The following is a 15133-nucleotide window of genomic DNA, read 5'->3' as shown; positions in this document are numbered from 1 at the left end:
CCCACGCCTCGCTCAGCCAGTGAGCGGGAACCGGTCTGTATGTGGGATCCGAACCCTCGGCGGGAGCGCCACCACGCTTCCCAAGCGGCGCACTATAGCAGTGCGCCACCGGGCCGGCCCCCCGATCAAGCTTTATTAAAGGAAAAGAATCTGCTGGGCTGCACTCAAAATGGAGAGCAGCAACTAGCATTGGGGTTGGAGGGCTTATATAGGTTGTAAGGAAGGCCGACGTAATCAGGGAGGGGCTTGGTGCTGGTGTGGAGGAGTTTCTATTTCTCAGAAACCACAATGTTTCTCGTAAGGGAAAGGTTGGCAGCCATTTTGTGCTGAGTGTGTGTAAAATGGCCCCGATCACATTCAAGATCCATCAGGATCCCCGTACTGGCCAGGCACCAAAAAAAAAAAAAAAAAATATATATATATATATTTAAGAAAGAATGAAGACTGGAGACCATTTGCCCCACTAAATTTAAGAAGCAAATACTGAAGAAGCAAGATAGCTTGTGTGGTCTCTTTGAAAGGACCTCATGCAAGTGTCTTTCAACCCCCTTGGAATCTTATTCACTGGGCATGAGGCTCAGTACAATGTACCGGAACTTCCTCAGGACAGATCAGTAATCCCTTTGGAGGTAGATTGAAGAGAGTGTAGAGAGGAGTCTTCAAACTTCCTCTCCTGAAAGACTGAAAGTAAATGCTCACATGGTATGTATTGTTATTATTATAATGAAGAAGATTTGGATAACACTGTCTGCAGTATTTGGGAATTTGAGAATGGAAAGGGAGAATGGAGAGCTGTTAGATCTGTGATCAGGTAAGGAATATTGTAGGTCTATAATTAAAAGACAGTTAATCCTGAATGCATTGAATTTACATCTCTCATTCTAAGACATATCTGGAGCCTTCAGAAGAGCATTGTTACCTGGATTTTGAAACTGAAGTCTTAATAATGGCTATAATCACTGATTATTTTGGGAGAAAGTAGAATGGCAAAAAGTTCAAGTAACTATATTACTAATTAAAATAGTTTTGCTCAGGTTCTTTTCTCTTTGCAAACTAAAAACCATAGAAGAAGTCATGATAAAATGGAAATATAACTGTTTAATATTTTTTACATTCTCCTCTAAGTTTAATATTTTGCTGTAGTTATTTTCACAGCTTTTTAAACCAAGGTGTAAGAGATAATTATAAAATATAAGTTAATGTAAAAATATTTTGTTAATAACACAGCTATGTGAGGACCTTAAGCAATTGATATGGAGCCCTAACAGGAAAGGCTATCAGTTCTGTGTTTATTTTTTTCTATCTAAGGCTATATATACCTTTTTGAATGTGAAACTATGATTAAGAACTAATTTTTCCAAGTAGGAAGTGACTGTCTCAAAGCCTTGGCAGTACTGACATCAACCACATGATGGCTTCACTGCCTTAAAATTCAAAGTGAATGCCCTTACCCATGGATACTGTCAAGAAATCGGATGTTCTTAAAAAGAAAAGTTATTGGAAAAAGTTTTAAGTCTTAATTTAAATAAAATTGTACCGTGTTTCCTATATGCTAATTTAGTCTGTGCTAATAATGTAATATAGCAGTGTTCCTTTTAGTAAATTATTAAAATTAAACATGTACTTTTTTTTCAGAAAAAATGGATTACTGAAACTTTGATTTTATGCTTTATTTACAAGTGTTTATTGGTAATTATTTATAAGACTTCTGTGGAGTTTAAAGAAGACAATACAAAATAATATATATTAGATACTCTTTCTGTAATTGAAAATTATGTTAGCCCTCCTTTTTTTTTTTTTTTAAATCTCCCAGAAAACAAAAAGTTAGAGCAGTGAAGAACAGAGATGTGGAAATTGGTAAATGACACTGGGAGAACTGCTCCTTTTGACTGGGTTCCCACAGTGCTTTTCTTGTAATTTGAATGATTGAATAAGAGCAAATTATATGCTGTTGTATTATTTTGATATATAAACTGATGCTTTTTACTTTAGGGAATCTCAAGTTTGGGGAAAACTATTAAAGATTATGTTGTTCATTTCTTAATTACCAGGCATTTATAATACTCTTTTTAAAAGTTCCTAAGAGGTAGAAACTTTCAGATTTTCTAGTACATATACCACCATATTTATCATTCAGAAAGTTTTTCTTTTATTATTGTTTGTTGATTTTTGTTTAAACTCTCTGCTGTATATGAATGGCACTTGAAAAATTTGAGATCAGGATTAGGGATTACCTTCCCAAGCTATTTCTTTCAGTATCCCTGGTGCTTTTATTCTGCCTTCCTCTTGATCTATTTTGGTACAACAAAAAAGCTTATATAGGAGAACCCTAGTTTTTAGTAAAATTATAATCATCATAATCTTCTTGGTTTTCTTCTGTCATTTGTTGAGGACCTACTTTGTGCTAGGTCCTATGGTAAAGAATCTATATGTATTATCTACACGATCTTAGAACAGCACTGAAAATAGAAATTATTACTGCCTTCCCTTTTACTTTAAAGATGAGGAAACTGTAGTTCCCTTAACATCGCAGTCTTTTGTTGCTACAGCACCTAGATATCCTTCGCTTAGCTGCCAGGCAAACTCATGTTTATTCTTGAAATCCCAGCTCAAGTGCAACAACTTCTCTTCTAATTTTCTGCTCTTTTGAGCAGAATTAATTTTTAAAGATGAATATTCCCATTGCCCTTTATACCTACACCTGTTTTTTAGTATATAGCAAATTTTTATCATAGTTTTAGAATGTACAGTAGAAAGAAGACAAGCTTTGGTGTGAGACAGATCTAAAATTGAATTCTGATTCTGCCTCTGACTACCTGAGAGACCTCTGGCAAAGTACTTTACTTCTGCCCTTAGTTTTCTCATTTGAGATACACGAATGATCCTAATGTACTTTATAGTTCTGAAGGTAAATTGAATAACTTGTGTAAAGATTCTGCCACATTTTCTGCTATATTTAGTAAGTGCTAAATAAACTATAGTTAAAACACTAGTAAATACATTTGTGCTAAGTGAAAGGGATGCAGAGATCAACAAGATAGCTCCTGCCTTCTTGGAGCACATAACCTAATGAGAGATTGAGAAACCAGCAATGTTAGTACTATAGTGAAACAAATGTTGTGTCAGAAGTACATATAAAAGGGGCAGCTGTCTCAGCTTAGTGACATGGGAAAGTTGTTTTCCTTGGGAGAGTGTTAACTTTTAGAGATGTGATTTTCAATCAGGCATAGTGAGTGGGGAGATCCTCATATGGGGGCATACATATTTAAAGTCTTAGGGTATACATACACTGTACACATAACCTTCTACCCTAAGACTTAAAATAAACAAACATATATATGCACACACACACATACACTATGTGGAAAAAATATATTTACACACAACACGTATACACACACACACCATATTCAATATTATTTCTATTTGGAAAACCCAAAAAGCTATTTTATAGTACAAACTATAGACAATAGGGTTTGACAAATCTTGACTGGTAACAATACGTGGAAGATATGTATAGTATGTTTGTGATTCCTAGAACCTGAATTCTTTCTCTGTTTTTGAGGCAGTTTCCCATCTTGAGGGTCTTGGTGGTGAAGAAGAAACTGCCAGCTACTTCTCCCCCAGACTCCTTTGGAGCTGTTCCATGCAATGTACCTCAGCTCTGCTGGTCAACTGTAGCTGCCCTGGACTTGGGGTAGTTATACACAAAAAAGCAGAAACTGTGAAGAATCCCATCTGGTAGTAGTAGAACCTGCAGCAAGACCAAGTTTCTCGGGAAGTAGCTGCAACAGTGCTAGGATAAGTGTCCAGAGCCAGTGTGATTGCTGGTACAAGGCGTAGTGCTAGGTGCTTGCTGTGTGCCAGATCAGCTTGTTCAGCTCATGAGTGCTGATTGTCAGCATCTCTTTCCCATTTAGGGTGCAGTAATATCTAGTTGGTAGTTGAAAATGGCCATGGAAATTGGCAAAATTCTACAAATTTTAGGCCTTCTCCCCCTGTTCCTCTTCCAGATGTGTTTTTAACAATACACCACTGCCAGTCAAACCAGTTCTGTGGTTTGAGTTCTAGTACGTTTCTTGCTGTATAGGTTGCAGACCTAGTTCTCCAGTTCTCCTGACATTTCACTGAACTACCCAATGTCCTAATTTTAAAACATTATGTAAATTACTTGAAATATTTAATATATACAAATATACATGTTTTGAAGCTTAATAATAAAGTGAGCACCTGTGAAGCCTCAACCTGAGGTAAGAACTGGAACATTGCAATATCATCCTGTCTACTTACCATTTCTAGCTTTTCCTCCCCTAGCACCAAGAAAGGCTGTTGTGAAATTTGAGTTTAGTTTGACATGTTTAAAAAAATATTTTGGTTAAATATGTAATTATTTCTAAACAATATGTTGTTTTGGAGCTTTAAAAAATGATAGTATATTGTTATCTGCTGTAACTTGCTTTTATCATTCAATATTATAGCTCCAGTATATATCCATGTTGTGTGTAGCTATTTTTCATTGGTTTTCTCTTGTATAATACTAAGCTGTGTAAATACAACACTATTTACTTATTAATTCTTCTGTTGATGGAAATTTAGATGTTTCCTTTTTTTTTTCTTTTGATAACAAACACTGCTAAGAAGAAAAACTTGTACAGGTTTTTTTTACCTGTTGTACATAAGTAAGAATTTCCCTGGGGAATATAATAAGGAATTGAGTTATTATATGGCAGAGTTAAGTCAGTGTTCAACTTTACAAGATAATGCCAAATTATTTTTCAAAGCTATTGTACCAGCTTATATTACCTTCAGTAGTATACATGAGATCTAATCAAGCCATATCATTTGTGGCACTTGAAATTGTTTTTCTTATTACCTTCAGTAGTATACATGAGATCTAATCAAGCCATATCATTTGTGGCACTTGAAATTAAGTTTTTCTAATCTTTTTTTTTTTCCTTTTTGTCTTTTTTCGTGTCCGGCAACGGATCGCAACCCTCAGTGTCGTGCCCGTACCGGACCGGGACCGGCAACGGGATCGCAACCCTCAGTGTTGCTCCCACACCTCGCTCAGCCAGTGAGCGGGAACCGGTCTGTATGTGGGATCCGAACCCTCGGCGGGAGCGCCACTGCACTCCCAAGCGGCGCACTGCAGCAGTGCGCCACCGGGCCGGCCCAAGTTTTTCTAATCTTATGGTGTAAAATATATTATTCTTTCTTAGACTATATATAGTCTGTCCTTCTCCCCCCCAATCCCATATAAATTTTAGAATCAAATGATCAAGCCTCTTAAATATCATATTGGAGTTCTGATTGAAATTTCATTGAATCTGCAGATCACCTAAGACAATTAACATCTTTGTATGATATGATATTGCCAAGTGAACTGCTGAAGAGAAAAAAATAGCCCTGATCTATAGCATTTGTCACTTTCTGTAGTATAAAAATTCTCACCATTGCCAATTAAAAGCTATGATGTTAATCACTTAAACCAGAATTAGGAAGAAATGCACATAATAAGCTGTTGTGAACTGGTACGAGTGGGTACCCCCAAAGTCCTGGATGTCTCTCTTCATGTATTTAATTTTTCCATAAAGCTTTATAATTTATTGAAAGTATATAGGTTCTGTATATTTTGTAAATTTTATTACTAGAACATTCTATTTTTGTTATTGTACATGGCATCCTAAAAAATTATTAATTTTTCTAACTGTTAACTGGTACATAGAAAGGCAACTGATATTTATATATTGATCTTAAGTTCTGACACCTTGCACTTATTATTCTTAATAATATGTCTGTGTAGTCTTTTATATTTTCTCTATAAATTTGCCTCTTCTTGACATCTTAATTGAATAGAATCACACAATCTGTAGTCTATTGTCTTCTTTCATTTAGTATAATATTTTTTGAGGGGAATCCACGATGTGGCATAAGTCAATAGTTTGTCCCTATTTATTGCTGAGTAATATTCTGTTTTATGGCTATACCACATTTTGTCTTTCTGTTCACTAGTTTATGGACATTTAGATTGCTATGCTTAGTACCTTTTATTGTTTTTTCAATGCTAAATTTTATGTTCGTGTTTTTATTACTAGTAGTAGTAGAAGTCTTTAAATTGTTGATTTGTGCCTTTGCTCTGTTTCTTGATCACTCTTGTCAATTATCAACTTCATTAATCTTTTTTTTTTTTTTTCCTTTTTCTGTGTCCGGCAACGGATCGCAACCCTCAGTGTCGCCCCCGTACCGGACCGGGACTGGCAACGGGATCGCACCCCTCAGTGTTGCTCCCGTGCCTCGCTCAGCCAGTGAGCGGGAACTGGTCTGTATGTGGGATCCGAACCCTCGGCGGGAGCGCTGCCACGCTTCCCAAGCGGCGCACTATAGCAGTGCGCCCCCGGGCCGGCCCAACTTCATTAATCTTTTTTTTTTTTTTTTTCCTTTTTCTGTGTCCGGCAACGGATCGCAACCCTCAGTGTCGCCCCCGTACCGGACCGGGACTGGCAACGGGATCGCAACCCTCAGTGTTGCTCCCGTGCCTCGCTCAGCCAGTGAGCGGGAACTGGTCTGTATGTGGGATCCGAACCCTCGGCGGGAGCGCTGCCACGCTTCCCAAGCGGCGCACTATAGCAGTGCGCCACCGGGCCGGCCCAACTTCATTAATCTTTATAAAGAACCAACACTAGACTTTGTTAACCCTCTTTATTGTATTTTTAGTCTATTTCATTAATATATTTTTCTTCTACCTAATTTGAGCTCATTCTGTTTTTCTCATTGCAACTCATTAATTTTCCTCCTTTTCTAATGTAAACGTTTTAAGGCTATTAACTTTTCCCCTAGCATTGTTTTAACTATATACCAAAGATTTTATATATGGTATTTTCATTATCATTTAGTTTTTTTTTTTTTTTCCAGCATGGTGCGGTCCACACCATGCTCAGCCAGTGAGCACACCGACCATCCCTATATAGGATCCGAACCTGCGGCACTCTCCCGAATGAGCCACGGGGCCGGCCCCATTATCATTTAGTTTTAATTATTTTTTAGTTCATGTTATGATTTCTTGTCTTTTTAATTATAGAATATTATATTTTTTCTTTTTGTTATAAATTCTAATTCAGTTACATTGTGATCAGAAAATTTAGACTGAATGATAGCTATGTTTTGAAATTTGTAGAGGCTCACCTTATGCCTTTGTATATATTTGCAAATATCACAGGTTTGCTTGAGAAAAATATTTGTTCCTTAGTTATTGGATTTAGAGTTCTATATAAATTCTCTAAATTAGGCTATTTTATAGTCTGTTTCATAATTCCAACAACAAAGTAGCAGAAAAAGAAATAAAGAAAGCAATCCCATTTACAATAGCTTACCAAAAAATTAAAATACCTAGGAATAAATTTAACCAAGAAAGTGAAAGATCTTTACAGTGAAAGCTAAAAACACTGATAAAAGAAATTAGAGAACACAAAAAAATGGAAAGACATTTTATGTTCATGGATTGGAAGAATTAATATTGTCAAAACGTCCATTCTACCCAATGTGTCTACACATTCAATGCAATCCCTATCAAAATACCAATGACATTCTTCACAGAAATAGAAAAAAACAATCCTAACATTCATATGGAACCACAAAAGACCTCAAATAGCCAAAGCAATTCTGAGCAAAAAGAACAAAGCTGGAGGCATTACACTACCTGACTTCAAAATATACTACAGAGCTATCATAATTAAAACAGCATGGTACTGGCATAAAAACAGACACATGGACCAATGGAACAGAATAGAGAACCAGGAATAAATCTACATATTGATAACAAACTGATTTTTGACAAAGGTGCCAAGAACTTAAATTGGGGAAAGGACAGTGTCTTCAATAAATGGTGCTGGGAAAATTAGATATCCATAAGCAGAAGAAAGAAGCTAAACCTTGTCTCTCACATTGTACCAAAATCAACTCAAAATGGATTAAAGCCTTAAATGTAATACCTGAAACTACTAGAAAAAAACATAGGGGAAACACTTCAAAACATTGATCTTAGCAAAAATTTTATGGAAGAAACATCTAAAGCACAGGCAACAAAAGCAAAAATAGACATATGGGATTACATTAAAAAGCTCCTGCTCAGCAAAAGAAACCATCAACAGAGCAAAGAATCAACCAACAGAGTGGGAGAAAGTATTTGCAAACTGTGCATCAGACAAAGGATTAATATCCAGAATATACAAGAAACTTAAACAGCTGAACAGTAAAAACTCCCAAAATAATACAATTAGAAAATGGCCAAATGACCTGAATAGGCATTTCTCAAAAGGATATATGGAAAAATGCTCAACATCACTAATCATCAGGGAAATGGAAATCAAAAGCACAATGAGATATCGTCTCACACAAGTTAGAATGACTATCATCAAAAAGACAAAAAATAACAAATGCTGGCAAGGATGTGGAGAAAAGGAAACTCTTGCATACTGTTGATGGGACTGTAAATTAGTATAGCCATTATGGGAAACAGTATGGAGTTTCCTCAAAAAACTAAAAATAGAACTACTGTATATGATCCAGCATTCCTACTGCTGGGTATTTATACAATGGAATGCAAATTAGCATACTGAAGAGATCTGCATGCATATTTTTATTGCAACACTATTCACAATAGCCAAGATATGGAATCAACCTAGGCATCCATCCACAGATGAATGGGTAAAGAAAATGTAGTATATATATACACAATGGACTACTACTCAGCCATGAAAAAGAATGAAATCTTGTCATTTGCTGCAACATGGATGAGCCTGGAAGACATGTTAAATGAAATTTGTCAGGCACAGAAAGATAAATACCACATGTTGTCACTCATATGTGGGAGCTAAAAAAAAAAAAAAAGTTGAACTTTTAGAAGCAGAAAGTTTTGTTTTTACTAGTGGCTGGGAAGATGAGGGGGAGGGGAGAATAGGGAGAGGTTGGTTAGTGGACACAAAATTACAGCTAGTTAGGAAGAATAAGTTCTAGTGGCATACAGTAGTGCTAGGCATCTATAATGAGCAATAATTTATTGTATGTTATTTAATGGCTAGAAGAGAGGAGTTCAAATGTTCTCATCACAAAGAAATGATAAAGTTTTTTGATGATGAATATGCTAATTACCCTGATTTGATCATCACACATTGTATATGTGTACTGAAATGTAACTCTGTACCCCATAAATATATACAGTCAATATGTTTCAATTTTTTAAAGATGCACAGACAAAAAGCACTGTCCTTCAGGCTTTTAAAGCAGCTATAGGCAGAATCAATATTTCTTCTATCAAGTCAGCTTTATTGAATTTGCCCAGACAACTGGGTCCTAAGAGGTGTGAACAGTCCAGTTAGAAACCTCCCTTGGTATAAATGAATGGATGAAAATATGAGCCCTAGGAAATCCACTGAAGCCCCTGGAAGTGTTTTTGAAAGCAACGATATTATCTACGCTAATTCAAAGAAATGAATTGTGATTTTAAGTACTCAAAAAGACTGTGGAGGATGAAACTTTTTTTTTTTTTTAATTTTAACCTACTTTGCAATAATGATGGAGCATTGATCAGAACTGAATCATTCTCATAGATTCCTTTTGGGTATATGGCCTATTTCTAGAGTTGATGGAGAATGTGATATTTATGTTGTTAGGTATAGATTGACACATTTGTTTCTCAAGGGAATTGATAAGGTTATAAAAAAAATGGCTGGCAGATATTTTCAGACTCTATATCATAGAATGTCTAAACTTAAATAGTTTCTGGAGTCTTAAAAATCTCAGTTTTAACTGTTTGTTAAGGTGTGATCAGACTGTGGAGAACTAGTTCCTTGTCATCTAAATTTTGGAAGTCTGGTTGACAAACAAGAATATTATTTAATATGATCAATAAATTAATACATGAATACAGCCATTTAAATCTGATATTTCATATCAGTTAGTGTGACTAGTTACAAGTTCAGATGATAGATGTGTCCATTTACCCAGGGGTAGGAAGGATGAAGCCTGGATGAATGGCTTTTCTTTCTCATCAGAGAGTATTTCTGGCAGATACTGATATTGTTTATTAGCGCAAAAGATGCTTACCTGGACGTACAATGATAAATTAAATTTTTTTACATTAATTTCTTTTAATTGTTCCTTTTTACTCATACAGAAGAGAAAAATCAGACATTAAAGAAACCTTGGGCAGTCAGGGATTAATCTTTATTTCTTCTTATTTTTTAAAACTGGTATCTTTTTAACATTTGTTTTGCTCTTGACAGTAGTTGAACAAAGATTTTGAAATTCTCATCAATTTTTGTTGTTGCTTTTAGATGATTTTAGATTCAGGATTTAGGATCTTAGAACTGTAGCATTTTATTCTATCATTTATGTATTGTTTAAGTCCAGTACTTACCAATGTTTTGACTACAGAACAAACTGAATATTGTTAAGCAGAATAATGAAAAAATTTATTATATCTGCTGGTTTACTTACAGGATATTTCTGAATTGTGGAATCACTAATCTTAAAACTGACAATTCCGTTTGAGAAGTGACTATCAAGAGATTATATACAATTTGGGAGTTTCTCAGGAGGCTCTAATAAATAGTCCCTCCTTTTCTACTTTGCTTTTGAACCAATTTGGAAGTAAGAGTGGCAGATGTAGGCAAAAATATCAGCTTTATTAATGATAAAAATGTATTTGGAAGATATGGCTTAGTGGGACAGCCATAGATGGACCCATTAACTGAACCACAAACCATGTAGACTTGTACACTCATAGAAGTGCCAACCCAGTGAGAAGACTGGATAAGTACTTCCTCCTTCAGGGCCCCTAGCTAGATCCAAAGAGAAAGGAAGAAGGGTGAGGCTGAAGCCAATATATATAGTGTATTCTTCCCAGTCAAAAAAGTCATTTTTTAAATGGGTATATTAGTTAGTTGAGGCTGCTGTAACAGATTATTACAAACTTGTTGGCTTAAAACAATGGAAATTTATTTTCTCACATTTCTGTAGACCATAAGTCTAAAATCAAGGTGTCAGCATGGTTGATTCCTTTTGGAGGCTCTAAGGGAGAATCTGTTCCATGCTTCTCTCTTGGATTCTGGTAGCTATAGGCAGTCCTTGGCCTTTCTTGGTCTGGAGATGCGTAACTCCAATTTCTGCCATTGTTTTCACAAGGTTTTTATGTACTGTGTCTCTGTGCTTCTCCTCTTCTAAAGACACTCATCATTTGATTTAGGTCCTACCCTAATCCAAGATATTCTCATTCCTAGATCCTTACCTTAATTACATATAAAGAGACCCTTTTTTTTCAAATGAGGTCACATTTACAGGTTCCAGGTGGACCTGTCTTTTGGAGGGGCTACTGTTCATCCTACTAAAAGGGATGGATTAACTAAATTGGTAAAATTCTGTTTGCTAGGAAACATCAGGAGTTGGGTGCGGGTGTTCCTTGCCAGAAATCCCCTGCTCTCTGTTCTCATGGTCAAACAGATGCAGGAGATCAGCAAAATAATCCTACTCCTACCCTGTGTTTACATCATTGGCATTATCTTTAATATGTTTCTGTGGCAGAATCTTTTAAAGCAACTTGTTCATTTTGTGTGCATTAGTGATTAAAACCAAGTATTGTGATTCATATAGCCATTTAACTATGCACAAGTAAAAGGCAGTTTGTCACAACACATTGAAAACAATCTAGTGAAGGTACTGTGTTTAACACCCATGGGATATAGAATTCCCCAAATTCCACAAAGATGCCTTGTGAGCTATATGTTATATGGACTGAGTGAAGGTACCCATGTTGCTCTGGATATTTATTAGAAAAGTTTAATTTTTTTCAGACTTAAAATTAAGTAGAAAAGAGTGTTTCCCTCCAACACTTCATGTATGCGCTGTCCCTAGAATACATGTCTCATTTTGTAATACATAGGTCTAGATCATCACTGACTGTCTAGTGGACATTTTGCAGTGTTGTAAATAGTCTATTTCTGCAGTCTCCAGATGCAGATCACTTGAAATATGGGCAGTACAACTGAAAAATTGAATTTTTAACTTCATTTAATTTTAAAGTAAATTTAAATTGCCACATGTAACTGGTGACCATATTGGATAACATAGGGTAGATATTTGTCAATGCTTAGGCTAAAAATATTGGAAATACTAAAATAAAGAGCATGGTGAACACTAATAACTAGAACCTGTCTATGATTTAATTGAAACGTCTTTATTTTAATAATGTTAACAAAAGCAAAAGAAAGACTTCATCCTGAGTTAGCAGCTTATCTATACTTGTTAAGGGTTTTAGACTTGTTTCAATTTGGAATTTTTGTTATTATTGAAAATTAGGTGAAACTTTAGTCTCTTTTTTCTAATTATATCATTTTCCTAAATTTATAACAAAATTATTCCTTTGCAGGCAAAATCCTGGTAAATATGGAATAGAAAACTTTTAACTTGGGGATATGCTTGCTTGGGAAATTATCTAAATGTTTGTTAATCATTTCACATTTCTCTTTGCTGAAAACATAATATGCACAGAAAGATTTTACTTAAAAGACTGTTTATAACGAAAAAGAGCCTCCCTCTCTTCCCCAAAGTATACTACTTAAAGACTTGATATTTTATTATGCAGAAATTACCCCTTTATGTTAAACTTATTTTTCAGACATGTGAGCAGATTTTCGTCAATCCCAACTTTGCCATAATCATTTTATTATAGAAAACTTCTAACTTTATAACTAGTTAGTCCATCAATTTTATTTTTGTCTTATTAAAATGTGGCCAGAGAGAGAACATTTCTTCTCCCTATTGCCAATATATGTAATACAGTATTAAAACTTCATATCATTTAAAAAAGGAAATGTGAAAATAAGTGCAACTCACACTTCTTGAACTTTATATAGTTTAAATTTTGTGGTATTGTATTCTTCATTTATACCAGAAGAGGGTGCACTTTTAAACTTTATGTCTTTGAACAGAAAGCATTCTTTTAACTGCTATCGTAAAGTTTATGTCCCTTAGAAATTGCTAAGTTCTTTATTTTCAGAATGTCCTTTAATGTACATGGGGTGAGAAGTAGGATATATGTGAATAATTTAGAGTGCATAAGACTAAAAATATCAATTAATATATCTTTCATCCAGAAGTACAACTTAGTTTTCCTAGGGTTTTCTTTTCTTGTTATTGTCTGAAGATGAGTTCAGAATTATTAAAAAAAAAAATTGTTCTTCAGGAAACTCTTTTTTTTTTTTTTCCTTTTTGTCTTTTTTCGTGACCAGCAATGGATCGCAACCCTCAGTGTCGCGCCCGTACCGGACTGGGACCGGCAACGGGATCGCAACCCTCGGTGTTGCGTCCACACCTCGCTCAGCCAGTGAGCGGCCGGTCTGTATGTGGGATCCGAACCCTCGGCGGGAGCGCCGCCGCACTCCCAAGCAGCGCACTGTAGCAGTGTGCCACCGGGCCGGCCCCAGGAAACTCTTGAAATTTTAGCTTTAATGGCAACCCTCCCACTGAAAACCTATAAAGTAAAAGACCTCTGATGTGTATAATTTCAGTTTTGACCTTATTTAGTTGAAGTTATCATACGGCATGACTATTAAAGAAAAGAGAAACATATAAATGAAACAACAGCCATGACTAGAAAATGATTTTTATTCTTTTATGTTTTGACAGCTTGAAGGTCCATGTGTTTTACAAATTCAAAAAATTCGCAATGTTGCCGCACCAAAGGATAATGAAGAATCTCAGGCTGCACCAAGGATGCTGCGTTTGCAGATGACTGATGGTCATATAAGTTGCACAGCTGTAGAATTTAGTTATATGTCAAAAATAAGGTGATTGTTACTTTATTTTGTTTATTTGTTAAAGAGTGTTTGAAGGTGTTATTAAGACAGATTTAATTTTAAGATCATTGAAAAGAAGGACCGAACTCTTAAATGCATGTTATAATTTTTTAGGAGAAATTACAGAGCTTTGCATTTTGCTTTATCTGTATAGAAAAATAGTTAAGAATGGAATTAGTTACTCCTTGACTCAGTGTTAATTAGAAAAGCATTTATAATTTAAGGTGTTCTTCCATGAAAAGTAATCTTTTTAATTTTGTCAGAAAATTCTTCAGAACAAACAGAATTTTTTTAAATGTGTTATGGTTTCTTCCTTAATAGTTAGCTCAGTGTGTTTAAAATAGTGTGTCCATCACACTATTTAATGTTCTAGGAAAGTTTTATAGGCTAATGAGTTTTCTTGGAAAATGGTTGAAGCCAGGGAGATTCATATGCCATCCTGCTTCCTAAGATGAGGAGGAACTTCCTAAGGAAAATTTTCCAGATTCTTCTTTTGGCTATTTTTAATGAGAGCCTTTTAGAATCATGCCTATTGGAATGCAGAAAAGCAATGAGAAGGAAGGGAAAATGTTTCCTTTATTTTTTGTGTTTGTATTAGGCTGTTTTCTGAGGTAGGTACTTTCATTAGACATTTGTAACATCCCCCCCCCCCTTTTGTTTTCTCCTCTTAGTCATTTTATATGCTTATGTTTGCTGCTCTGGGTCCTTTGGCTATCTTAGAAGAAAGGTGAAAGAACTCTCTAGATAGGATAAACAAGGTGCTGATAAGGGGTATGTTGCCTCAAATGGGCATTGTGTTTCTCTGGGGGGTGGCGGCTTATTCTTCTGTCTTACCTCCTGCTCCACCTGTCACTGGTTTTTGTTTTTTAATTGCAGTGGAGAGAGAGTAAAGGTACTGGGGTGCCAATAAAAATAGCGATTAAATCACAATGTGCTTTCTGAATAAGAGTTAATTATGGTCCTGAACGCAATGTAGTAAAAATTACACTAAAATTTTAGCCCCAGTTTTCCTTTTTTGGGAGTAGAGCCATAATTTAATCTGGTAGGACTCTATCAGTTGTCCTAATGAAATTGTAGGTCCATCCTCAAATAATGTGACTGTTAGGTAGAGTTTGGGACAGGTGCAGTCATTTTACAAAAAATTAGTTTATCATTTGCTTTTGGATTAGCTTTTTAGTTTTAAAATTATGTTATATTTTAAATGCCTTTGTACTTTGCATCCTATTTTTAACGTCTTATGTAGTTTCTTTTTTTTTTTTTTTTTTTTTTTTTTTTTTTTTTTT

General features: G+C 35.3%; 1 protein-coding gene across 1 annotated transcript in view; it reads left to right on the top strand.

Annotated features, from left to right (window-relative positions):
• Positions 1 to 15133, top strand: part of LOC103604032 (tudor domain-containing protein 3-like) — a gene marked incomplete at its 3' end in the record, with an annotated part of 56976 nt that overhangs the window by 16801 nt on the left and 25042 nt on the right. Inside the window, exon 4 of the mRNA XM_008588623.1 lies at positions 13681 to 13841. Coding sequence (XP_008586845.1) covers positions 13681 to 13841 — 161 coding nt within the window. The remainder of the gene's footprint in view (positions 1 to 13680; positions 13842 to 15133) is intronic.

This window comes from Galeopterus variegatus, unplaced genomic scaffold, assembly GCF_000696425.1.
Source record: "Galeopterus variegatus unplaced genomic scaffold, G_variegatus-3.0.2 Scaffold4927, whole genome shotgun sequence".
In the NCBI taxonomy this organism is placed as follows: domain Eukaryota; kingdom Metazoa; phylum Chordata; class Mammalia; order Dermoptera; family Cynocephalidae; genus Galeopterus; species Galeopterus variegatus.
This window is presented reverse-complemented; position numbering and strand designations above follow the sequence as displayed.